The sequence below is a fragment of the Dromiciops gliroides genome, chromosome 1 (genome assembly GCF_019393635.1).
Source record: "Dromiciops gliroides isolate mDroGli1 chromosome 1, mDroGli1.pri, whole genome shotgun sequence".
Taxonomy (NCBI): Eukaryota; Metazoa; Chordata; class Mammalia; order Microbiotheria; family Microbiotheriidae; genus Dromiciops; species Dromiciops gliroides.
In genome coordinates this window covers 10,027,675-10,050,359 of record NC_057861.1, presented here as the reverse complement: position 1 = coordinate 10,050,359, position 22,685 = coordinate 10,027,675, and the positions used below count along the sequence as shown (strand labels likewise).

The 22,685-nt window shown below is 47.3% G+C and overlaps 1 protein-coding gene across 8 annotated transcripts in view; it reads left to right on the top strand.

Annotated features, from left to right (window-relative positions):
• The first annotated feature begins 10,373 nt into the window (after positions 1–10,373).
• NF2 (neurofibromin 2) overlaps positions 10,374–22,685 on the top strand; it is a 128,857-nt gene continuing 116,545 nt past the window's right edge. For all 8 annotated transcript variants that reach the window (XR_006354190.1, XR_006354191.1, XM_043978472.1 and 5 more), the window contains exon 1: positions 10,374–10,628. Coding sequence is in view for 6 of the 8 variants with exons in the window: in XM_043978472.1 (XP_043834407.1) it covers positions 10,515–10,628 (114 nt within the window). In the remaining 2 variants the exon portion in view is untranslated. The remainder of the gene's footprint in view (positions 10,629–22,685) is intronic.

Genomic DNA, 22,685 nt, shown 5'->3' with positions numbered 1-22,685 from the left:
AGTTTTTCTACCTTGCTCTCTTTTAGAAATCACCAAACATGGGGCAGCTGGGTGGCACAGTGGACAGAGCACCAGCCCTGGTGTCAGAAGTACCTGAGTTCAGGGGCAGCTAGGTGGCGCAGTGGATAGAGCACTGGCCCTGGAGTCAGGAGTACCTGAGTTCAGATCCGGCCTCAGACACTTAACACTTACTAGCTGTGTGACCCTGGGCAAGTCACTTAACCATAATTGCCTCACTAAAAAAAAAAAAAGTACCTGAGTTCAAATCTAGCCTCAGACACTTGTTAGCTGTGTGACTCTGGGCAAGTCGTTTAACCCTGATTGCCTCCCCTGCAAAAAAAATCACCAAAGACCTGTAGAGACTTCCCATTGCCAACTCCTTGGCATGGTGTTCAAGGTCCTCTATCATCTAATTAACTTTGTGACATTTAAAATGCTAGCATTATTAATAAAATGAATTGTTACCCAGAAACTCTCTCTCTTGAACTTTTAAAATATTACACTTTGTAGTACTACAGCCTTACCTTTGCTTTATACAATTTATTCTTTAGAGGCAGCTAGGTGGTATGGTAGATAGTGTCAGGGTAGACCTGAGTTCAAATCACACCTTAGGTACTTCCAACTGTGTGACATTTATGCCTGATCTCCAACATCTCTCCAAGCTCTACCTCTGTCAATAATCCTATAACGTGACTAGATTTATATATTAGGAAAGTTACTCCATCTGCCTCAATTTTATCGACTGTGAAGGAGGGAGAGTAATGACACCTATCTTGCAGGATTGTTGTGGGGATCAAATAGGATAATATTTGTAAAGTGCTTAGCACAGGACCTGGCACATAGTAGGCGCTTGTTTTTCAGATGTGTCTGCCTTTTCATGACCCTGTGGACCATACTGTCCATGGGGTTTTCTTGGCAAAGATACTGGAGGGGTTTACCCTTGCCTTGTCCAGTAGGGTAAGGCAAACAGAGGTTAAGTGACTTGCCCAGGATCACACAGCTAATAGGTGTTGAAGTCTGGATTTGGATTCGTAATAGGCACTACATAAAGGGGCATCCTTTTCTTCCCCACAGTCAAAAGGGACTTCTTCTTCCTCTGATATTTATCCCATCCTTTGAGGCCCGGCTCAGATGCTCTCTTGTCCAAAAAACTTTCTTTGGTTCCCTCCTCCCCCAACTCATCTTCCTCCACTCTTCTTTCCACTAAACCTTTGTATCAAGGCTCATGTTGTTTTAGGTTGGAGGGGCTTAGAGTAGGCTGGGGAGATAACCCTTCTCTCCTGCCTATTCCCCACCATTTCATAGCAAATGCTCTCTAATTTGGTAGTCATGATAAATGTGCCAGCATACCAGAGAAAGGAGAAGGCAATTCATGTGCCAGTTTTCTGAGGGGCTTGCTTAGATGGGTATATGTTGCTTTCTCCAGCAGAACACAGTCCTTGGAGACATTTTTTCTTTGTATCCTCAGTGCCTAGAGCAGTGTCTAGCAAACAGTAGGCACTTTTTTTTTTTTTGGTGAGGCAATTGGGGTTAAGTGACTTGCCCAGGGTCACAGAGCTATTAAGTGTCAAGTGTCTGAGGCTGGATTTGAATTCAGGTCCTCCTGAATCCAGGGCCAGTGCTCTATCCACTGCACCACCTAGCTGCCCCAAACAGAAGGTACTTAATAAATGCTTTTTTTATTGCATGCTTTGCTTCTTTCAGGTGTTTCCTGGACCATGTTTCTGCCTTTCATCAGAGTCTTAAGACTTGGTCCCACCAGTGGCTACACCAGCACTAGGGTCCACACATACTGCTGGTGAGATGCTCACTGAATGAAAGGAGCATCTAGGTTTCCAAACTCTTACATAAACAAAAGACCCCACCTCTGATGTGGGCTGGTAAAGATTGTTCATCATATCGCCTCCAATATACCAACCCCCTCAACATACTTCTCTTTCCTTTTTTTTTTTTTTTTTTGTGAGCCAATTGGGCTTAAGTGACTTGCCTAGGGTCACACAGCTAGTACTTGTTAAGTGTCTGAGGGCAGATTTGAACTCAGGTCCTCCTGAATCCAGGGCTGGTGCTCTATCCACTGCGCCACCTAGCTGCTCCCTCAACATACTTCTCAATGGCTCAAAGGCAATAATTGGCCAACCAGGAGGGAGGACACAGGTTATCTTTGCTCCAGGTCTTTAGCCTGGGTCTTCGAGAACCTTTATCAAACATTCCCAGATCACAGGGGCCATAAAACCCTTCTCATGCTGTACAGATGTTTGCTAAGGGGCCCTCCCACCAGCTTAGGAATGCAAACCAGGGTTACAAAGGTACCATGGGCCTGTTTCAGCATGTAGAAAGAGACAATAAAAATATTCTAGCGTAGTCTCTCTACACGATGTGTGATTCTCTGTCTCATATACTAAACAACCAATATGAGTTCAAGTATTTCAGTCAATCAATCAATAAGCATTTATTAAGCACCTCATATTTGCCAGGTGCTAAGCAAGCAAAGATAAAATTTAAAGTCATTTCCCTCAAGGAATTTACATTCTATAAAGGGAGTGTATTATTAAGGATAATGTTCAGATTCGCTCCTACAAAAATGACACTCCAACACCAGGTGAAGAAAATTAAATTTAATGAGTATTATAGTATAGGAAAAGAGATATTAGTTTTGCAATAGCAATAAAGTAATCAGCTTAACAATGTAACTATTAAAGCAGAAGTGACCACTATGTAGAGATTTAAAGAGAAATATATCGCCAAATTGGGGAAGCACCAACTCCTGGGTCCAACTGGCTGGGGGTCCCAGTACAGCCTCCCAGAGTCCCGATTGGGAATATCCCAGGCAGAGCGTCCTCTCCACGAGTGAGACTCCAAAGAGGTGGGGGCTTACTTTGACTTATATAGTACGTTAAACAAAAGTGGCTTGAAGCCACCAATATTGGCTTGTACGATGAGCTAATTTTATGACTGACACCAAGTGAATTCGCGCAGAATCACTGCCAGAGAAGTTGGAATAAACTTTTAGTTTCTCAGGACATACTCCTGAGGGGGAGCCAACCTCCCAGGACTACCCCTGGAATTGTTTATAGTCCCTAGGAATGGCTAGTTCCTGGGAACCTTAGGCAGTTAATCAGGGAGATATGTCTAGAAGGGACCTGGCCAGGATCCCAGCAGGGTATCCTCCTTCATGTTCCCCCTCTTGGTCAAAACAGGGGCAATTTCCCAAGTTAAGCTATAGCTAGAGTTAGCAGAAAACACCTGGGAGTTCAAAGAAGGGGCAAACACAGGCTTATGAGCTAGGCCTATACCTGGATAATCTTCTAATATTCATTTACCTTTCAGGGAGTTAGCAGGTACGACTGTAAATTATACACATAATAAAAATGGCTTTCCTTCTAATACATACTACAAGGTAGTGCTCTAAAGTTTGCAAAGAACTTTACAAACATGAAGTCAACTTATTGTCCCAATAGCCCTGGAAGATAGATGCTGTTATTATCCCAGTTGTGCAATATGAGGAAACTTAGAGAGAGGTTAAGTGACTTGTCCAGGGTCACACAGCTAGGCCATATTTGAACTCCGGGCTTCCTGACTCTGGGCCCAGTGTATGCTCACCACACACACACACACACACACACACACACACACACACACACACACAGATGAGGAGGGAGGATGTTACTTATGTTGGAGGTGGGATGGCACAGAGATGGAATGTCGTGTGAGGAAGAACAAGGCTGAGTTGCTGAAGTTAGGAAGAGGATCCATGCTTAGGGAGGCCAATCTAAGTGAGACCAGAGTCAGATTCTGTAAGGGTTTAAATACTAACCACAGACATTCATATTTTATCCCGGAGATCACATCTGTTGAGCAGCGTCTGCCTTATCTAGGTGTTACAAGCACACAGCAGACACTCACACCATTGTCAAGAGCCAGATTCCATCTGACGCGGCACAAAAGACTTAGAACTCCCTGGTTACAGAGGAAAAGAGAATTGCACGGTTTTTGTTTGGAGCCAGTCACTGCATCTCAACAGGGAAGGTGAAGTAGTTCCCTCTACCAATGCAGACTGGTAACTATTTTGGTCCTTAGCTGAATGGAGTAGTCAGAAACTAAGGGACTTGCCCAGGGTCACACAGCCAGTAGGTGCCTGAATGGGATTCAAACCCAAGTCTTGTTAGCTACAAGGCCAGATCTTTCTTTACTATTCCAAGCTGTCTCTTCCCTCTCTTTCTGTGAGTCTTCTAAGAGCAGGAAGTATTCCTATTCACTCATTTGCTTTATCAAAGAGAGTATGGTGTTTGCTGGTTGTGAAATCTGAAACGAATACCTGGAAATCAAAGGATGAGGGAAAGCAGTCACGAGCCAGGTGGCCCAAAAGACTCCTGAATCTTACATCTAAAAGACACTGTGGTGTGTAGTCAAGTCAACTAGAGTTTGTTAAGCACCTACTGTGTGCCAGGGGCTGCAAAGAAAGGGAAAAGAGTCCCTGCTCTAGAAGAGATTACAGTCTAACTATACCAAATATTAGACTAAAAAGATCAGCTCTGGCTCCAGCAGCTGCCTTGCTTATAAGTGTTTCCAGTAAAACATGAACTGTTTGTTAGTTTTGGTTTTGTCCTGGTGTCTACAATGTCTAGAACCCTGTCTCCAAAAAGGTGGGAAGTCGATGAGTGCTTTGATTGATTGAGTGAAACTTGTCAATTCTGCCTTTCGGTGCTCTGGATTTCTCAACTGAAAACCCAGAGCACTAATATTTGTAGTGTGGCTTGCTGGAAAGAACATGGATTTGGAATCAGGAAGCCTGATGAGGGAATCTGGAAAAACCAGTTTTTCATTTCTAGTTTTTCTCGGTCCCACAGGTCCTCTGTGTCCTAGTCAGGTTCCCTCCTCCCAGCTGGAGGTCCCCTCTCTCCTTCCCTGACCCTTTTTTAGAACATCCTCTCCCCTCCCCCATATCTGGATTTCCTCTGCCTGGGGACTTCCAACCTATAAACATTTGGGTTCTCAGATGCCAGGGGTGGGAGATCAACCTCCCCTGACTGATCTTGATTGGGAGCCCTGCTCACTCCTTTAAAACCCTTTCCCTGATCCCTGAGCTACCCTCAGTAGCACAGAGTGAAACTGGACCCGGGAGTCCCAGGGAGAGGTTGGTGTGACCATAGACCAAGTCACAGGAACAATTTCTTCAGGGGCCATCTTGGATTCCCTCCTCCTGCTTCATTATGGTGTAAAGACTGTCAGGACACTTCTGTTTGTAAACTGACTCTTCCTTCCCTTGTCCTACTTTAGAGGAGTCAAAACTAACCCATGTATGGGGAGCTGTTGAGCTACTCCTAAGTGAGTCTTTTGTTGCTTTTGTCTTATCCTTTGAGTACCTCTGGGATTCTCCAGTTAAGCCAAATGACCCTCCCTTAAACGTGACAAATAAAAGACATACTGCTTTCAGCACTGACTAGTTTCTTTTTCATTATTTTAAAAATTATTTTTAGTTAACAAATATCTATTTTCTTTCCCTCCCAACTGCCTCCACTGAAAAGAAAGGAAAAAGAAACCTCATAACAAAAAAGAATGGTCAAGCAAAAGAAATCCCCACTGAATTTGTGTCCAAGAATATATGTCCAATTCTGCATCTTGATCCCTCTGTCTTGATCTCAATTGCCTCTCTGTGAGGAAGTGGGTAGAAGCTTTCTTCATCGTTGGTCCTATGGAATTGTGGCAGGATTCTCTGAAACCATCCCCTTTCCATTGACTGGTTTCTTCAAAGTCCCTTTTGTGGTAGTAAAGGACTCCAATAACCTGGGTTCAAATCCTGGCTCTTCTATTTACTCCCTGTATGACCCTGAGTGAGTCACTTCCTGTCTTTATATTTCCTTAGTTGTCAAGTGAGCATGTAGGATCAGATGGCTTCTGAGGCCCCTTCTGGCTACAGATTGATGACCTATGAGGTCACTTCTCCCTTTCTGAGGCTCAGTATCCTCTTCTCTAAAATGGGGGGGGGGGGTGAAATAGATAGGCAGTTGAGGTGTCTTCCATGAGGTGTGTGACCTTGGGTAAATCAACCTTCCCTTTGACCTTAGACCTTCCATCTCCTTACTTCTTACCAAGGCTAGTTCAAGTGACCTCAACTCCATCCAATCTTCTTCATAAGATCGCCCCCTCTTTTTTCCCAACTTTCACTTATTTTCAATCTCTTTCTATTGGTTCCTTCCCTACTGCCAACTAACTAATCATGCCCCCCTCACCCTCAAAACAAAGAAAAAACACCCTGCTTGATCCTTCTACCCCCTACTATCGTGATACGTCTCTTCTGCATTTTGTGGCTAAACTCTTTGAAAGGCCTTCTTATCACAGGTGCCTCCAAGTTCTCTCCTCTCGTTCTGGCCTCACAATCTAGCTTCCAAACCCATCATTCCACCAAAACTTCAAGGGATCCCTTCACTGCCAAACCCATCAGCCTTTTCTCAGTCCTTATTGTTTTTAACCTCTCTGCAGTCTCTAGCAATATTCATACTTTCTCCTTTTTTATCATAAAAGTATTTTATTATTTTCTAGTTACATGTAGAGAGAGTTTTCAACCTTTTGTTTTTGTTGTTGTTGTTTTGCAGGGCAATGAGAGTTAAGTGACTTGCCCAGGGTCACACAGATAGTGTCAAGTGTCTGAGGCTGGATTTGAACTCAGGTCCTCCTGAATCCAGGGCCGGTGCTTTATCCATTGCCCCCACAACATTTGTTTTTATTTCTAGTTCCAAATTTTTCTCCCACCCCCCTTCCCCTCCTCCCTCCCCAAGACACAAAGCATCTGATATAGGTTATATATGTAGAATCACATTGTGAGAAAATAGGTAGCTGTCTCCTCTCAGTGTGGATATAACAGTCAATCATACTCCTCCTGACCTGTTTGTAGGACAAAGGTCTCAGATCCCCTCTTCCCCTTCAGGCTAACAAAATCACATGGTTCAGGGAGCCCTGGTCTCAATAAGGTCCTTATTTCTCTTATATTGATTATTTCCTTAATTTCCAGGTTAACAAGCCTCAGAGGTCCCTTCTAGCTCTGCCTCTGAGACAGATAACTCCTTTCTCATACACATTGTGAGGAAAGTGCTCTTTAAACTTACAGCTGTTTTGACCCCCAAAACATCAATAAAACAACCCCTGGAGCAGCAAAATCCACAAAAAGACAGACTGAGATTATTTTCCAGCCAAAGACACTTAGAGGGGGCTGTGCTGGGCTTCGAGAAGAGCCCAACCTCGCAATCCCACCAAAACAGTCCCCAGGCATGCTGCACCAGAGAAACTTACCCTTGAGCTTCTGAATCAGCTGCAACACCAGCATCTTCTGGAACTAGGCTTACAGTCAGGAGAGAGGGCTGGGGGGACGGGGGAATACAGGGGTGTCTGCAGGACCTAAGGAGGAATTCAGCTATCCCACCACAGCTGGGAATCAGGAAGAAATCTTGAGCAGGGGAGGTCCAGGTTGGGGAGGTGCGTAGGCTCATCACGGCTAAGAACCACACCACAAAAAGTTTTGCTGGCTGGTTAGTTAGCAAGTTGGCTTCAGGTTATCTTCGGGCCAGGCAGAGAAAAACCTGCCCTCCCTCAAACTGAAACACCTGGGACCCTCTGAAGCTTGGGACAGTGTAGCTTGGAAGAAGGGCCCCACTGTAAGAGGGAGTTAAAAGTCAAGTAAAAGACGGCAAGATGAGCAAGCAAAGAAAGTTGAGAACTATCGAAAATTTCTTTAGAGACAACAAAGATCCAGGTGCACCCCCAGAAGAGGATAACAACCTCAGGGCCCCTACATTCAAAGCTCCCAAGAAAAATATGAATTGGTCTCAGGCCATGGAAGTGCTCAAAAGCGACTTTGAAGAGAAAGCAGGAGAGATAGAAGGAAGATTTAGAGGTGGACAAAAGAATGGAAAGAGAAATGAAAATTACAGCTATTTTGATTCTTTCCCCCATCACCTTGGTGATCACTCAGGGAATGACCAGTTGTGGTCCCTGAAGTTAGCAACGTTTATCCATGAATGATTTAATGGAATATTACTGAGTTGGGAGAAATGACGTGGAGTAAAACAAAACAAAGTCAGCAAAACCAGAACAACTTACACAATGACTTCAAAAATATAAATGGAAGGAACAAAAAAGCAGAGCTGGAACATTGTGTAGTCACAATAACTAAGCTTGTCCCCAAAGAAGACACTTTTTATTTGCCAGGCACCATGCTAAGTTCGGGAGAGACTAAGAAAAGCAACACCATTCCTGCCCTTGAGTAGCTCACACTCAATGTTCGAATAACATGGGCAATTAGGTGGCACTGCAGATAGAGCGTTGGACTTGGGGTCAGGAAGCACTGAGTTCAAATATTGCCTCAGATACTTGCTAGTTGTGTGACCCTGGGGAAGTCACTTTACCTTTGTCTGCCTCAGTCTTCTCAACAGTGAGAAGGGATAACTGTAGCTATGATTAAATTAGAAAACACATGTATGTGTGTGTGTGTTGTGTGTATGCAGCTAGGTGGTACAGTGGATACAGCAAGGGACCTGGAGTCAGGAAGATGTATTCAAATCCAGCCTCAGATACTGACTAGCTGTATGACCCTGGGCAAGTCACCCAACCCTGTTTACCTCAGTTTCCTCTTCTGTCAAATGAGCTGGAGAGGGAAATGGCAAGTGCCCCTGGAACTTCTCGAGCAGGGTAGTTACATGATCCAGTCTGTGCTTTGGTACGATCAATATATGTGGAGTATGGAGGGACTGGAAATCAGTTAGGAGGCTGGAGACAAAAATACAGTTACAAAGAAATAATTTCCTTTTTGCATGAGGGTCCCTATGCTTATGATGCATTCCCCAGTAAGGGACAACTTACATTTTATAGTTTGGGGGTTTACTAAGTGCTCTCTGGGTGGGGAATCAGTCAGTTCTCAGTAAATTTTGTAGTTCTCAGGACGTAGGAAGAGTCTTCCCGATTCCAGGACTGGCACTCTGTGTACTATGGTGTCACTTAGTAGCTGTGCTGGGAATGCAAAGACACAACTAGTCGTTTAAGTCCTCAGGAAATTCAGTCCCTACCCTCAAGGAGCTTACATTTACTAGGCAGACACAACCGTGTATACTCACAAGTACATATTAAAGGGGGGAGGGAGAGGGAAGGCTTCTCAGAGCAGGTGGCATCCAGACTGACTCTTTAGGTTAGTTAGGTGGTGCTGTAGCTTGTCCTCTACCTCCAGTCGAACGAACATCTGAATTAGAATCCTGCCTCAGACACTTACTTAGATGCATGCTCCTGGGCAAATCACTTAACCTTTTTTCATCTTCGGTTTTTTTTTTTGGTGGGGCAATGAGGGTTAAGTGACTTGCCCAAGGTCACACAGCTAGCATCCTCGGTTTTCTCGTGCATAAAATGGACCTCTCAAAGGGTGATATGAGCAGCAAATGCGATAGTAGGTGGGAAACACTTTGCAAACTTGCTATAGAAATGTTGCTGCTGCTCCTCTTCCCTCCTCCTCCTCCTCCTCCTCCTCCTCCCCCTCTGGCCGATAAGTTCAGATGCAAAGCAAGGATGCCTATTGTCGCTGTAGGAAGCTTCAACATGATACAAAAATGCTGCTGTTACAAGTAACGGAGGTGCTATGTAAATGGTGGCTGTGCTTTGGAAGGAAAACCCTGGTAGGAGAAGATGGAAAGCGAGAGAACGACAAGATAACCGAGCAAAAGCCGGGTGATCTAACCCGAAAGTCCGGAAGAACGGGCTTTCTCCGCTACGCCCCGCCCTTCGCATACTATGCAGTGACGCCACCGCTACGCCCCGCCCCCTCCTCGTCCTGCCTCCGCCTCGCCCTCAGGGAGGCCTCTAGCGCTTTCTCCAGCGCCCGAGATGAAGGGGGCGGAACCCAGGGGAACAAAGACTCCCAGAGCGACATCCACTTCGGCCACACAGCGCCGAGTCCGGCCTTAAGTGCCGGCGAAGCCCAACTTGCTACTGGCCGACCCTCCCCAGGGGGTGGGACCGAGTGGCGAAGCCCCGCCTCCACCGGGCTGGGGCGGGGAGGAGGGTTCGGACCAATCACAGCAGGGCTCGGTTGCCCGCCAGAGCCTTAGGCAGAGGGCGCGCGCCCAGCGGACTGGGACGGGGCCCGAGCGCCCCCGGCAGCGCGCGCCCCCTCCTCCTCTCGCTCGCGTGCCCGTTCGGCCGCGGTTCCTCAGAGGCGGGAAAGAGGCGCCGGGAGTGGAACGTGGCGCAGCCTCTGGGCCTCCCGAAGGCCTGTGCACCAGCCTTCGGCCGCCGCCCACCGCGGAGGGGGCCGGTCCCCGACGCCCGGGCCCCGCGGGGTGGGCGGCCGGCCCGGGTCCCGGGTCCGGGGCCCCGAGGCCCGAGGCCGCGCAGCTCCGCGCAGGCGCCATGAAGCCCCCCGGCTCCGCGCAGGCGCCCTGGCGTCCCTGAGGCCTGGGCGGCCTCTGGGCTGAGCCGGGCCCAGGCCAGGCAGGGGCAGTCCCGAGCCGGGCCGGGGCCGGGGTCGGGGCCTCGCCATGGCCGGGGCCATCGCGTCCCGCATGAGCTTCAGCTCCCTGAAGAGGAAGCAGCCCAAGACGTTCACCGTGCGCATTGTCACTATGGACGCGGAGATGGAGTTCAACTGCGAGGTAATCCGCCAGCCCGCCCGTCAGACAGTCAATCAACAAGCACTGAGGGAGCGCCTGGTGTGTACACCGCCCCAATGAAAGAGCCCCGCCCCCTGCGGGCGGGACGTGGGGGCGCCGGCCACGTGGCCCCCGGTCCCGAGCAGTCCCGGGCTGGAGGAGCCGTCCCCACCCCGCTCCGGCCCCTGGCCGAGCCCGGGCTGCCCGGCCGTAAAATGGGCATCCGGGGCAGCCGCCGAGCAGCCGAGGGCCAGCGTGTGCCCGGGCTTGGAGGGGGCTGGAAAGGGGGCTTCCTCCACCGCCCCTTCTGGGGGGCCTCGAACCCGCCTCGCACGGCCCCCCCGCCCGAGTGATCCCCAGTTTCCCCATCTGTGAAATGGGGGTAAGAGCGGCCCCTGCCCAGGTGGACGCGCTCCTCAGCCGAGGTGCGCCCTGTTTGTGGATCGGTGATCAGGCCGGGAGGGAAGCAGAGCCGGCCTTATTGGCTTGGCTAGGGCCAGGCCGGCGCCCTGTCCAGTGGCCGGACCGCCTCTGCCCCCCCCCCCGGGGTCTCGGCGCCAGCCCCCCAGAGCGCCCCAGCCCAGGTGTCCACTCACGGGTCCCGATGCCTGAGTGTACAGTTACACCGTATGTGTAGCTGTGCGCATACACACGAGCGTACAAGCGGATACAGTGTAAGCATATACCTGGGGGGGGGGGACATAAGTGTAGGTGCGGCCCCCTCAGTCGTTTCAGTCGTGTCTGACTTAGTGACTCCATGCGGGCTCTTCTTGGCAGATACTGGAGGGGTTTGCCACCTCCTTCTCCAGCTCATTTGACAGATGAGGAAACTGAGGCCAACAGGGTGAAGTGACCTGTCTAGGGTCACCCGGTTAGTGAGCATCTGAGCCCAGATTGGAACTCGGGAAGAGGAGTTGTCTAGACCAGCCCTGGTGTGCTCTCCTTTGGGCCACCTGGCTGCCTGTATATAAGTATGTAAACATGTATACACACACACATATATGTGTATACACACGTAGGCACGCCTGTCCATGCACCAATGTGCACACACATGCATCTGTATCTTGTACTCTGAGTGAGTCTGTATATGCACACCAGTGTGCAGTAGGGGATGGACGGAGGGCTGGATTTGAGCCTGGGCTTTCTTGTGCCCCTGGATTACTAAGCAGCCCCTGGCCTCCCAGAGCTCATTCCGTGAGAGAGACACTGATAAGCAAAGGCCGGTATTTGGAGAGTTGGCAAGAGCCTCAGTGACATCCATATGTGACAGGAGGCCACCTCTGCTTGAAGCCTCTGAGACCGGGGCCTCTATTGCCCCTCCAGGGGAAGGAGGGCCGGGGATTGGGACTCTGCTGCCTGTTGCTTGTGTGACCTGGGGCAAGGCCCTTGGCCTTTCTGGACCTCAGTTTCCTCCTCTGGAGAGGGAGGGAGCAGCAGGTCCCATTCTGGACCCTCCTGGTTGCCCCAGAAAGGCAGCTTGGAGCCTGGTTATTACCCAGGATCCAGAGGCCCTGCAGGGGGCAACCAGGGCTTGTTTCACCAGCTGGGTCAGGATAGCTTGGGGAGAAAAGAATGTAATAATGATACCCTTGGGGAGCTGTAGGTCGTTGAGGTGTGTTGCTCACACCCTCCTGGGCTGGTTGGGTCATCCTCACTTTGTGCTGCTCCCCAGGTAAGTGCAGGGCTAGGCATGGCTGGAGTCCAGGTGTGCTGGAGTCCAGGTGTGCGGGCCCCATTACCTGCTGAGATGGAGAGCGGGAAGGGACCTTCAGCTAGAGGCCGCCTCATCCGACCCCCTCCCTTTACAACTAAGGGGAAGTGGCCTGGCCATAGTCACACAGCTACTAAGTGTGGGAACCCAGATCTTCTGATTCCCAAATCCAGGGCTCTTTCTACCATGCCACACTGCTCTGTGGAGCTGGAAGAGGCCTTGGTGGTGATCTGGTCTGAGCCCTTCCTTTTACAGAGGAGGAAACTGAGGCAAACTGACTCAAGTGACTTGCCCAAGGTTGCACAGCCAGTAGATGTCTGAGACTGCCTTTCCAGACCTAGCACGGTATCCTCTGTCTCCTCTAGCTGCCACCTAATAATGGTAATGGTCCCTACCTCACAGGGTTGTTGTAGACATTAAATGAGATCATATTTGTAAACATAGTTGGTATCACATACATGTTAGTGGTGATTATTGTTATTAGCAGTATACAGTTACTCTTTTGCAGAGTGTGAAGGAGTGTGACCTGCCTGGCTTCCTTAAAGTCCCAACTAAAATCTCTAAGTTGGAGGTAGGGAATGACTTTAGTGGAATGTCTAGTGGCTCGGACGAGGTCGGCTTTGCAGAGACCAAGGGAAAAGACTGTGCTTTAGAACTGGGCGCGTCTCATGTGTGATCTTCAGCACCTCATGAGCATGGGAAGGTGCAGCTTTTCCATAGGTGAGCTTTGAATTTGGAAATTCATGTTAATGGACTTATTCATTACTATGTCCTCTGTCCGTATAAGGAATCGCATCCTTACCTTTGGGTGCTCTGCTCAAAGGAATAGAAGTTGTCTCAGGCAAAGTGCGACCTGTGCAGGGCCCCAGCCTCCCACTGCATGGAGGCTGTCTCCAGCCATCCCGATGTCTATCCTGCCACAGGACACAGATGGCTCTGGGGGAGACAGTGAGGCTGGTGACTTTGCATAGCCCTCCCTCCCTGAAATCGGGCTGTGAAGGGCATTTTGTATCTGGTCCTGGAGGTGTGGTGGTGAGCCATGGAGTGGAGCGGGTGGGCGGGGAGGGAGGTCACTGTGGGGTCTGGGCTTTGGGAAGATGGCTTCCGTGTCCCAGTGGATCAGAGGGAGAGAGACAGGAGGCTGGCAGACCCCAGCGGCTGTGGCGGGCAGAATCTCAGCACAGGATTCTTGTGTAGTTTTAGGTGTGACATTTGTGTCTTGGGGACAGGATGCATACAGATCAAAATGGTGGCATGCACCTCATTCATCAGAAATTATATGAGTTATATAAGTGAAGTGTTTTTTGGGGAAAAAAGATCAAGCTCTTTGAAGGCCACAGGCGGGTCTTTCCTCTCCCACAGTTTTCCATGGAGCAGTCACTTAGTGTATGGTTTGTTGACTGAATGATGAAAACTTTTATTTTAAAAATGTAGCGAGAGGTTTTAGCCTTCAGTTGGACCGAGATAGAGGGAAGAGGGGGGTTTCAAATTAAATGTTTGTTTTCCTTCAGCTGAAGTCCTGCTTATGGTGTGGAACATTCTCCCTTCTCCACTCAGCCCACTGATCTCCCTGGCTCCCTGAAAGTCCCAACTAAAATCTCCTCTTATGCCGAAGGCCTTCCCCAAGCCCTCTTAATTCGAGTGTCTTCTCTCTGTTAATTATTTCCTATTTGTCCTGTATAGAGCTTGCTTTGTATAGATGTTTGCTTGTTGTCTTCCCCATCGGACTGTAAGCTCCTCTGAGGGTAGGAATTGCCTCCTTTTCTGTCACCAGTGTTTAGTACAGCACTATAGACATTTAATAAATGTCGATTGATTGGAGGTGACCAAGGGCCCTCCAGGGAAGTGGAGGCTGTTAGATATGAGCCCGGTGATGGATCGGTTGTCTCTCTTCCTGTCTCCTGAGGTCCCAGCCTAGCTAAGACAGGCCCAGCAAATTTGGCCACAGACAGCTGTTTTCTGGTCCTTTGGACAGTGGAAGACCATTTACTTAGTGGTGGAGGGGTTGTAGTCTCCTCCAGTGAAGGTGCTGTCCCTTGAGGTCCTTGAAGTATCTGCCCTTCATTGTGCTCTCCCTCCAGTACAGTTGAAACCTGAAGGTGGAAAGAAAATGTCATTGATTGTAGAAAGGGAAATAGTGGAGATGTGAGGAAGGACCAAGAAGGGCCATTCCCTTTGAACGGCAAAGCATGTGGAGCACTTTATTTCTCAGGACGACTCATGGCAAAGTCAGCACCAGACTGGGGGTTTTGGGGCAGAAGCGGTCCAGCTTCCTTGGTGAGGGGCCACAAAATTGTTGAGAGGGAAGAAACCCCATCATTATCTTCAGATATTAAGTGATTGCCTGCCTCGGGAAGGCGGAGAAAAGCTGGTGAGAGGCACACGAGGGAAGTGCTGTGACTCAGCCCCAGTTCAAGAGCGCTTAGAAAGGCAGGAATGGGCAGGCTGCTTGTCTGTGGCAGATGACAGGGACGGTCTGCTTCTTGGGGTTGTCTTGAGTTGGACTGTAACACCTCCCAGGGCTCTTATCATTTTTTTTTATTCTATGAGCAGAATGTTAATTTGTTTTAGAGTAGTAGGTTTCATGGAGCCCAAGGTTCTTAACCTGGAAGCTGTAGCTAGCCATGAACTTGGGTGGGAAAATGACACCTTTATTTCAATAGAATGGCTTTCCTTTTTATCCTGTGTATTGTATTTGACACATTTGAAAACAGGAATCTGAGAAGGGTCTGCCAAAGAGGTCTGAAACTCTGAAAAGATTAAGAACCCACGAGTTAGACAGAGAGTGAGCTCTCCTGTGCTTTGACAAGTCATTTCATCCTGAGACTTCTCTTGGCAAAGCCCTGTTGAGGGTCAGTTTGAAAGTAGCTGGGTGATGTGTAATACTGGAGGGTGCTCTGAACTCTGGTGACTGCTGGTACATTACAAGAGTAAGCCAATAATTTGGTGACATCACTGGCACATGGGCTTTGGACGAAAGGAAGTGGTACTTGTGGAATTTCAGCTAGGTGAGGTTGGGTTTAGGTGGGTAGTTTTTCAGAATTTGGGTAGTATATGATTCAGCTTACCCTATGCTAGCAACCTCATCCTTTTCCTGAAGAGAATAAGGGGATAGCCCTCCACTTTCCCCACCCTCTTCTTGTTCCTTGAATTACTTTGCAGAATTAGCTTGATGCTTTGGAGAATTTTTACATTTGAAAGAGTTGTTATTTTGATATTGGTCATTTTGAGAAATAAGGTGCTGCAATACAGTGATCCAAGACAACCCCAAAGGACTAATGATGAAACATACGATCCACCTCCAAGAAAAGAACTGATATTGATGGAACACAGACTGAAGCAGGCTAGTTTTTACTCTTTCATTTTTTTTCTTTTATTCAAGTTTTCTTATACCAAATGATTAATATGGTAATGTTTTACATAATTGCACACGTATAACCCATATCTGATTACTTACCACCTCAGGGAGGGGAAGGGAAGGGAGGGAAAGAGGGATAAAACTTGGAACTCAAAACTATAAATAAAAATATTTATTATTAAAAAATAAATAGTGGGCATGGCAAAAAGGAAAAGAAATAAGGTGCTGCCCATATTTTGCCAGTAAATGGGAATGGCCCTTCTTCAAGGTATTTCTATAATAGTTAATCAAGAAAAAGAACCAACTTTTGAGAATTCTCCAAATTGAATTTTAAGAGCTTCCCCAACGGCTTGTTCTGTTGCCAACAAGCCTGCTTTGGAACTTGGGGCTGGTGTTACACCCCAAAGCAGGTGTGATCAAAACTAAAGCCACAAATCACACCAGCACAAATGACATTTGGTAAATGGGCAGAATCATCCATGACTTCAGGAACACTGAGTGGAATAATAAGTAACACATGTTCCCGTAGTGTTGTGAGGTTCAAGGGGGCATACCTGGTGAGTGGCACAACCAGGATTAGTGCTCTTTCCAGGACAAAATTGTGGCGTTTTCAGTGAGGCCATTAATGGCAAGATTCAGAAAGCCTCTTGTAGAGCTCTTGTTGACTCCCTTCCTGTAGGACAGTGATTTTCTTTGGAGTTGCTCTGTTCTCAGTTCTGCAGGGCTGTTTTCCTCAGCCCCATGGATACTTAACCCTTTATTTAGGTGGCACAAGTGCCTTTAACTGGGCTCTAGGCTTTTGGCTGAGAAGGAAGAAAGGGAACGGAGCTGGGGAAGGAAGATGCACTTGGCAGAGGTCAGTGTCAGCGGCACCTGTGACCTCAGATACCTCGGATACTGGAAACCGATCTGATGCCCCACCCCCTACAAAGCTGTCAGTTACCTGGCATTTATTAAGCGCTTAGTGTGTGCCAGACACTGCTAACCTTGGAAGCTACAGAGAAAGGCAAAAACAGCCCCTGCTCTCACAGTGGTGGAGAAATGTATGCCGGTAACTGTGTGCACGAGCGTGGCACATTCCAGGTGAGGGGAAGGGGATCTCAGAGGAGGAGACTAGGGAGGGCCTTGAGCCCTCTGTCCTCTTCAGCCTCCCTCAGAGCTGCTTGGATCCTGGGGTCAGAACTGTCGGTTGGAAGGTACCCTAGAAGTCATGTAGCCCAAACCTCTCGTTTCACAGATGAGGACCGTGGTGCTCTGAGAAGTGACGTGACTTGCCCAGGGTCATGCAGCCAGGATGTGAACCCTGGTCTTCCTCTCCCAAATGGACAGTCAGTGTATTTGCTGCCTCATACATGGAGTAAAGAAGCACCCTGGGGTCCCAAGCTAGTCAGAGCTTGGTATAAGAATGTACCAAGTTCTGGGCGTCGCCTCTTGGACACTATTGTGGAATCCTGCCTTTTGCCAAAGGCCATTCCGTCGCTTAGGCACAGCTCTGGTTATATATATACCTTATATGCCTTTCCCTCTTTGTTGATATTGGTTGTGTGTGTGTGTGTGTGTGGGGGGGGTGGCTGTGTTTGTTTGGGAAGTGATACTACCCCTTTCTTGTTGCTCCAGCCTTCTCTGCCTGCTGAAGTGCCTCTTGTTAAGTCAGTTGGTGAGGCTGACCCCTACGTTCGCTGGGCCAAAGCACCTGCTGCTTTTGGCATTGACTGGCTCATGTGTTTCTTCTGTGCAGCCCTTATATGTCTTTTTTGTTTGGTTTTTTGCAGGCATTGGGGGTTAAGTGACTTGCCCAGGGTCACACAGCTAGTAAGTGTTAAGTGTATGAGGCCGGATTTGAACTCAGGTCCTCCTGAATCCAGGGCCAGTGCTTTAACGACTACGCCACCTAGCTGCCCCCTCCCTTATATTTCTTAGTGGTGGGCCCCAGTAGACACAGACAGAAACAAGGAGGAAGGGTAATACTGATGGAGAGAACATTCATTAAGTGGGTGAAGATGAGTCCCGTACAATGAGATCATTGGGAGCCGGGTTATGCAGGATTCTAAATGCCAAACACAGCAGTTGTTATTTAATCCTAGAGGAAGTAAGGAGCTAGTGGGTTTGGGGGATGATGTGGTTAGATTTGGGTTTAGGGAAATCACTTTGGCCTCAGTGTGGAGGGGGGAGACCTGGGAGGCAGAGACCGCTTAGAAGGCTATTGGAATAATCCAGGTGAGAGGTGATCCTGGCCGAGCTTGCCGAGAGAATCTCTGGGGAATTTTAGATCTTGATTCTGGAAATATCCATCAGTGACGTTCTATTTGACAGTTTTGGTGAGAGTCACATGCAGCTTTCTGAATGTGACTAAGAGGCTTTGGTGACTGGCGGCCAGCTCCTGCTGCGTTGGTTGTATATGCTGTTTGCTGCAGGAATTCAAGGGTCTGTCATTTCTTCAGTGTGATTATTCCCTTCAACAACACAGATTGCAGCCCTTCTGTCTTAATAGATAACAACTTCAGAATTGCTGTAGTGGAAATATTAGTCACTGAGGCCTGTAATGTACACTTTAGGATCGAAAGAGCATTTTTGATTTTTAAAACATTTATTTTTATTGCTATTTTTGGTTATTCTCTCACATTCATTTGTGAATGGTGAGTTTTCTCTTGTTATAGGTATTTAAAAGGAAATAAAAAGATAGCATATCAGCAAAACCAAGCGCTATTGTGGATTCTGTCCGGTGGCATTTGTAGCGTTCCATACTTGTATTCTCTCACCTTTGCAAACAAGACCATTTAAAGATGAGGCAATTCTGTAATGCCTCCTCTTCTTTCTCTCCTTTCCGCTCTTTCCCTTCCATTTCTATTCTAATTCAGGAAGAATGAGTAAATCACAGCAGAGAGCCGGCAAGCATTAAGTGCCTGCTATGTATTAGGCCCTGTGCTGAGAACCAAGGCTATAAAGACAGCCAAAATCTGAGGAGCTCATAGTCTAATGGGGAGAGACAACATGAAGATAACTACACACAAATGAGTTATCTGCGTCTGTCTGGGTGCCTCCCATGTGTCAGGCCCTGGGACTGAGCTAAGCACTGGGACTTCAAGTAGGGTCCTAATAGGCAGAATGGTATTGAATCCTTTCTCTACATCGATGGATACACAGTGTATTGGGCTAAGCCCTCCAAGGGGATGGAAAGATAAATTAGACATAGCCTGTCTTGCTTACAGTCTCAGAGGAGTGATAAGAGACATAGAGTTCTAATCTAATGTAGTGGAGTGGAGTGTAATGTAATCTAGAATATGATACTGTTTTTTGGGGTTTTTTTTGCGGGGCAGTGGGGGTTAAGTGACTTGCCCAGGGTCACACAGCTAGTAAGTGTCAAGTGTCTGAGGCCGGATTTGGTGCTGTGCTGAGCAGAGGGCTCCCAGACTGTGGTCACTGGCTTCCACGTCTGGGCTGTGTAGTTGGCCTTGTGTGGGCTGCTGGCCTTTTCCGATTTTTGGCTCTGGTCTGTGGCTCACTGTCCCGTGTCATTTCCTCCCTGTTCTGACAGGTCGGCTCTGCAGACTTCTCATTCCAACATCGACTGTCTTGGTCTCCACTTGTCACACTTCGATTTCCACTTCAGCTTGTTATAGTTGTTGTGCATTCTGCCCCAGGAACATTTCTGGGGCTTCCATGTTTTTGGCTTCCCGAGTTCAAAGCTTTGGAAGGTCTTTGTTCTGAGCCTTTAGAACCTCCAGTTAAGTTTCCTCCGGCTTGTGAATCTTCTTAACCAGCTGGCCACTCGGCCTTTCTGGAGTGTTGGAGGGGAATGGTGTGTTCCCGCCTTCTGTCTGTGCCCTGGCTAATTTAGATGACACATTGTTGTGTTCTAGAACATTGCTAGTGCTTAAGATAGATTAAGAAGAAGAATGGTGCATTCCTTTTTCTCTCCAGCCAGAAGGGAGCAGAAGCATCACTCCCTCTAGGACCACTAGGCGGAGATGGAGTACACCATTTTCTCAGGAGCTCAGAGAGTCTGTCTTTCCCTTGAATTTCAATACTGGTTTTTCCTTAATAGTCACACCCTTTAGACTTCAGTATGGGCTTGGTCAGGATTTTGTGACTGGAGGCCCGCCAACCTTACCTTGGTCGTTTGGATAGTTGATGTACTAGTCAAGAGAACACTGAACCAGGAGCTTGAAAGAACGTCCTGGTTCCAGGCACCAGCTCTGTCAGCTGATGGCAGTGGGACCATGGCACTTATTATTATCTCCATTCTACAAACGAGCCTCAGTTTTCTCATCTGTGAAATGGAAGTCCTGACTTACCTCCTAGGCTTATTGTGAGAATCTGAGGGAACCACGGGATAGCAGAGTTGGAAAGGACCTAAGAGGTGCTCTAGGCCAGCTCACACCTGGACATTTTTAACAGCTTTCTCTTGGAGTCCAGTAGAGGAAAGCAGAGCCACCCATTCCACTTTGGCCTCTTTGAAACGAAATTAAAAGGTTCCAAAGAGTCAGTTTCCTTACCTGAAGAGGTGACTCTTGACCCTGTGCCTGCAGGTTGGCAGGAGAAAAGACCACTGAGCACTCAGAGCTTGTGCTGTGAGGCAAGAGAGACCATCCAACAAGGGTCAGAGGAGTGGAGGTTGGGGAGTCCTTGTTGAGGGTCGCTGAGGCAGCAGCTGGCTGCCGACCTTTTCCAGGGCTTGTGACCAAGCCTTGTGAAAATGAGTGGTGCCTGCACAGGTCTGTTGATTTGCTTACCCACATGTGACAGTGCCAGGGGCACATAGAGCACAATGCCAAAAATGTGAAAGTTGTAGGTGAGACCTTCCCACCATAGTTGGTGTTTTCATCACTGTTGTTCAGCAGAAGCAAGGCTTGCAGAGGAGAAAAGCAGACTGAAGAAAAGAATGGCTGATGAAGAAGATGGATTTGAGAATGGGATTTGGATTTCTGGAGCAGATTTTTTGTTTTGAAAAACAGATTTTTATTGATACATTTTGTTTTTACATTGCCCACAGTTCTCCCTGTCTCCTTACCAAGGATTTTTAAAAAAGAAAAGGAGGAAGAGGAGAAAGAAATTAAGACATGAAATAATCTGACATTATGCACAGTGCCCCAGTCTTGTGGACAACCACCCCTTCCCCCCAGCTCTTCAAAGGAGGAGGAGAAGAGACCTTCTCTTTGGGACCAAGCTTGCAACATTCCTTTTTGGTTGTTTTCTGGTTGTGTTGTGTTCATGTTCCATTCCCATGTGAGTTTCCTTGCTCTGCTTACTTCACTTAGCATCAGTCCGTCCGTGCTTGTCTTCTGTGTCTACTCATCATGTGTTATGTCATAGTAACATTCCATTTCATTCCTGTACTAGTTTGTTTAGCAGTTTCCTAATCGATAAGTTTCTGCTTTGTTTCCTGTTTGTTGCTATCACAAAAAGTGCTGCTATGAAATACTTTGGGGTTGATGGAGCCTTTTTGTCACTGATCTCGTAGGCTCTGTGTAAGCTCTGTGCCAGAGGTTATGGACGTTGTAGCCACATTATTAGCATAATTCCCATTTGCTTTCCAGAATTCTTGTATAGATTCACAGTTCTACCCACAATGCATTAGTGCGCTTGACTTTCCACACTTGCTCCAACATCGACCATCACCATCTTTTGTCGTCTTTCCTAATTTGCTGGATGTGAGGTGAACCCCTTTCAGTTGTTTTGATTTGCATTTTTCTTATTCATTATTAATTTTTTATTAATTTTTTGTTGTTGTTGAGGCAGTTGGGGTTAAGTGACTTGCTCAGGGTCACACAGCTAATCATTATCAAGTGTCTGAGGCTGGATTTGAACTCAGGTCCTCTTGACTCCAGGGCTGGTGCTCCATCCACTGTGCCACCTACCTGCCCCTCATTCATCATTAATTAATGAAAACAGACAAGATGAAGGTGGAATAAGCTCTAGACCTCCAACTATATTATGAAATATCAGTCAACAAAATCATTTGGTATTGGTTAAAAAATAGAAAAAGAAAAAAGGGAGAATCAAAATAATAGAACTCAGTAATCCCGTGTTTGAGAAATCCAAAAACACTAGGGAAGAGTCCCCTGCTTGATATTTCTAGGAAAATTGGAAAGCAGTTTGTCAGGGATTAGATTTAGACCAATGTCTTGTACCTATCCTAGCTCCACAATAAATTCAAAATGGATATATGACCTCAATATTTTTTTTTTGTTTTTTTTTTTGTTTTTTTTTGCGGGGCAATTGGGGTTAAGTGACTTGCCCAGGGTCACACAGCTAGTAAGTGTTAAGTGTCTGAGGCCGGATTTGAACTCAGGTACTTCTGAATCCAGGGCCGGTGCTCTATCCACTGCACCATCTAGCTGCCCCTATGACCTCAATATTCAAGATCATACCATTGAAAAATTAGAAGAGGAGATCATATGCCGTTCATAAGTATGGGCAGGAGATGAATTCTTGACTAAAGATAGGGTAGAGGCAAAGACGGAAGATAAAATAGATAACTTTGATTACGTGAAATTAAAAAGCTTTTGCACCAACAAAAGTGGTTGACTGGGGAAAAAGATCTTTGTATCAAATTTATTGAATAAAGGTTTGCTATCCAAGATAAACAGACAACTAAAAAAACCATATGTGACCAAAAATCATTCCCCCAAAAATAAATGGTCAAAGGATATGGGCCACATATTAAAACATAGACGTAATAGACCCCCTACCCCCCAAACAGGGATGGGATGGAGGGGAAGGAACAAGCATTTGTGTACACCTACTGTGTGCTGATCTTGTGCTAAATGCTTTCCATATTTTAATCTCATTGGTAACATGGGCTGGTAATAATTTATTTGCCTGAAATCTTACAAATCTAATCAAAGGGGTTTCAAATTGAAAAGGGTGGGGGTAACTGCCTCCTTATATTCACCAGGCTAGATACCATAGAGAGTAGATACAATGTGGGAAGATTATCAGTTGAGACATCCAGAATAGACAGTGGCCAAAAAAAAAACCAAACCAAAAA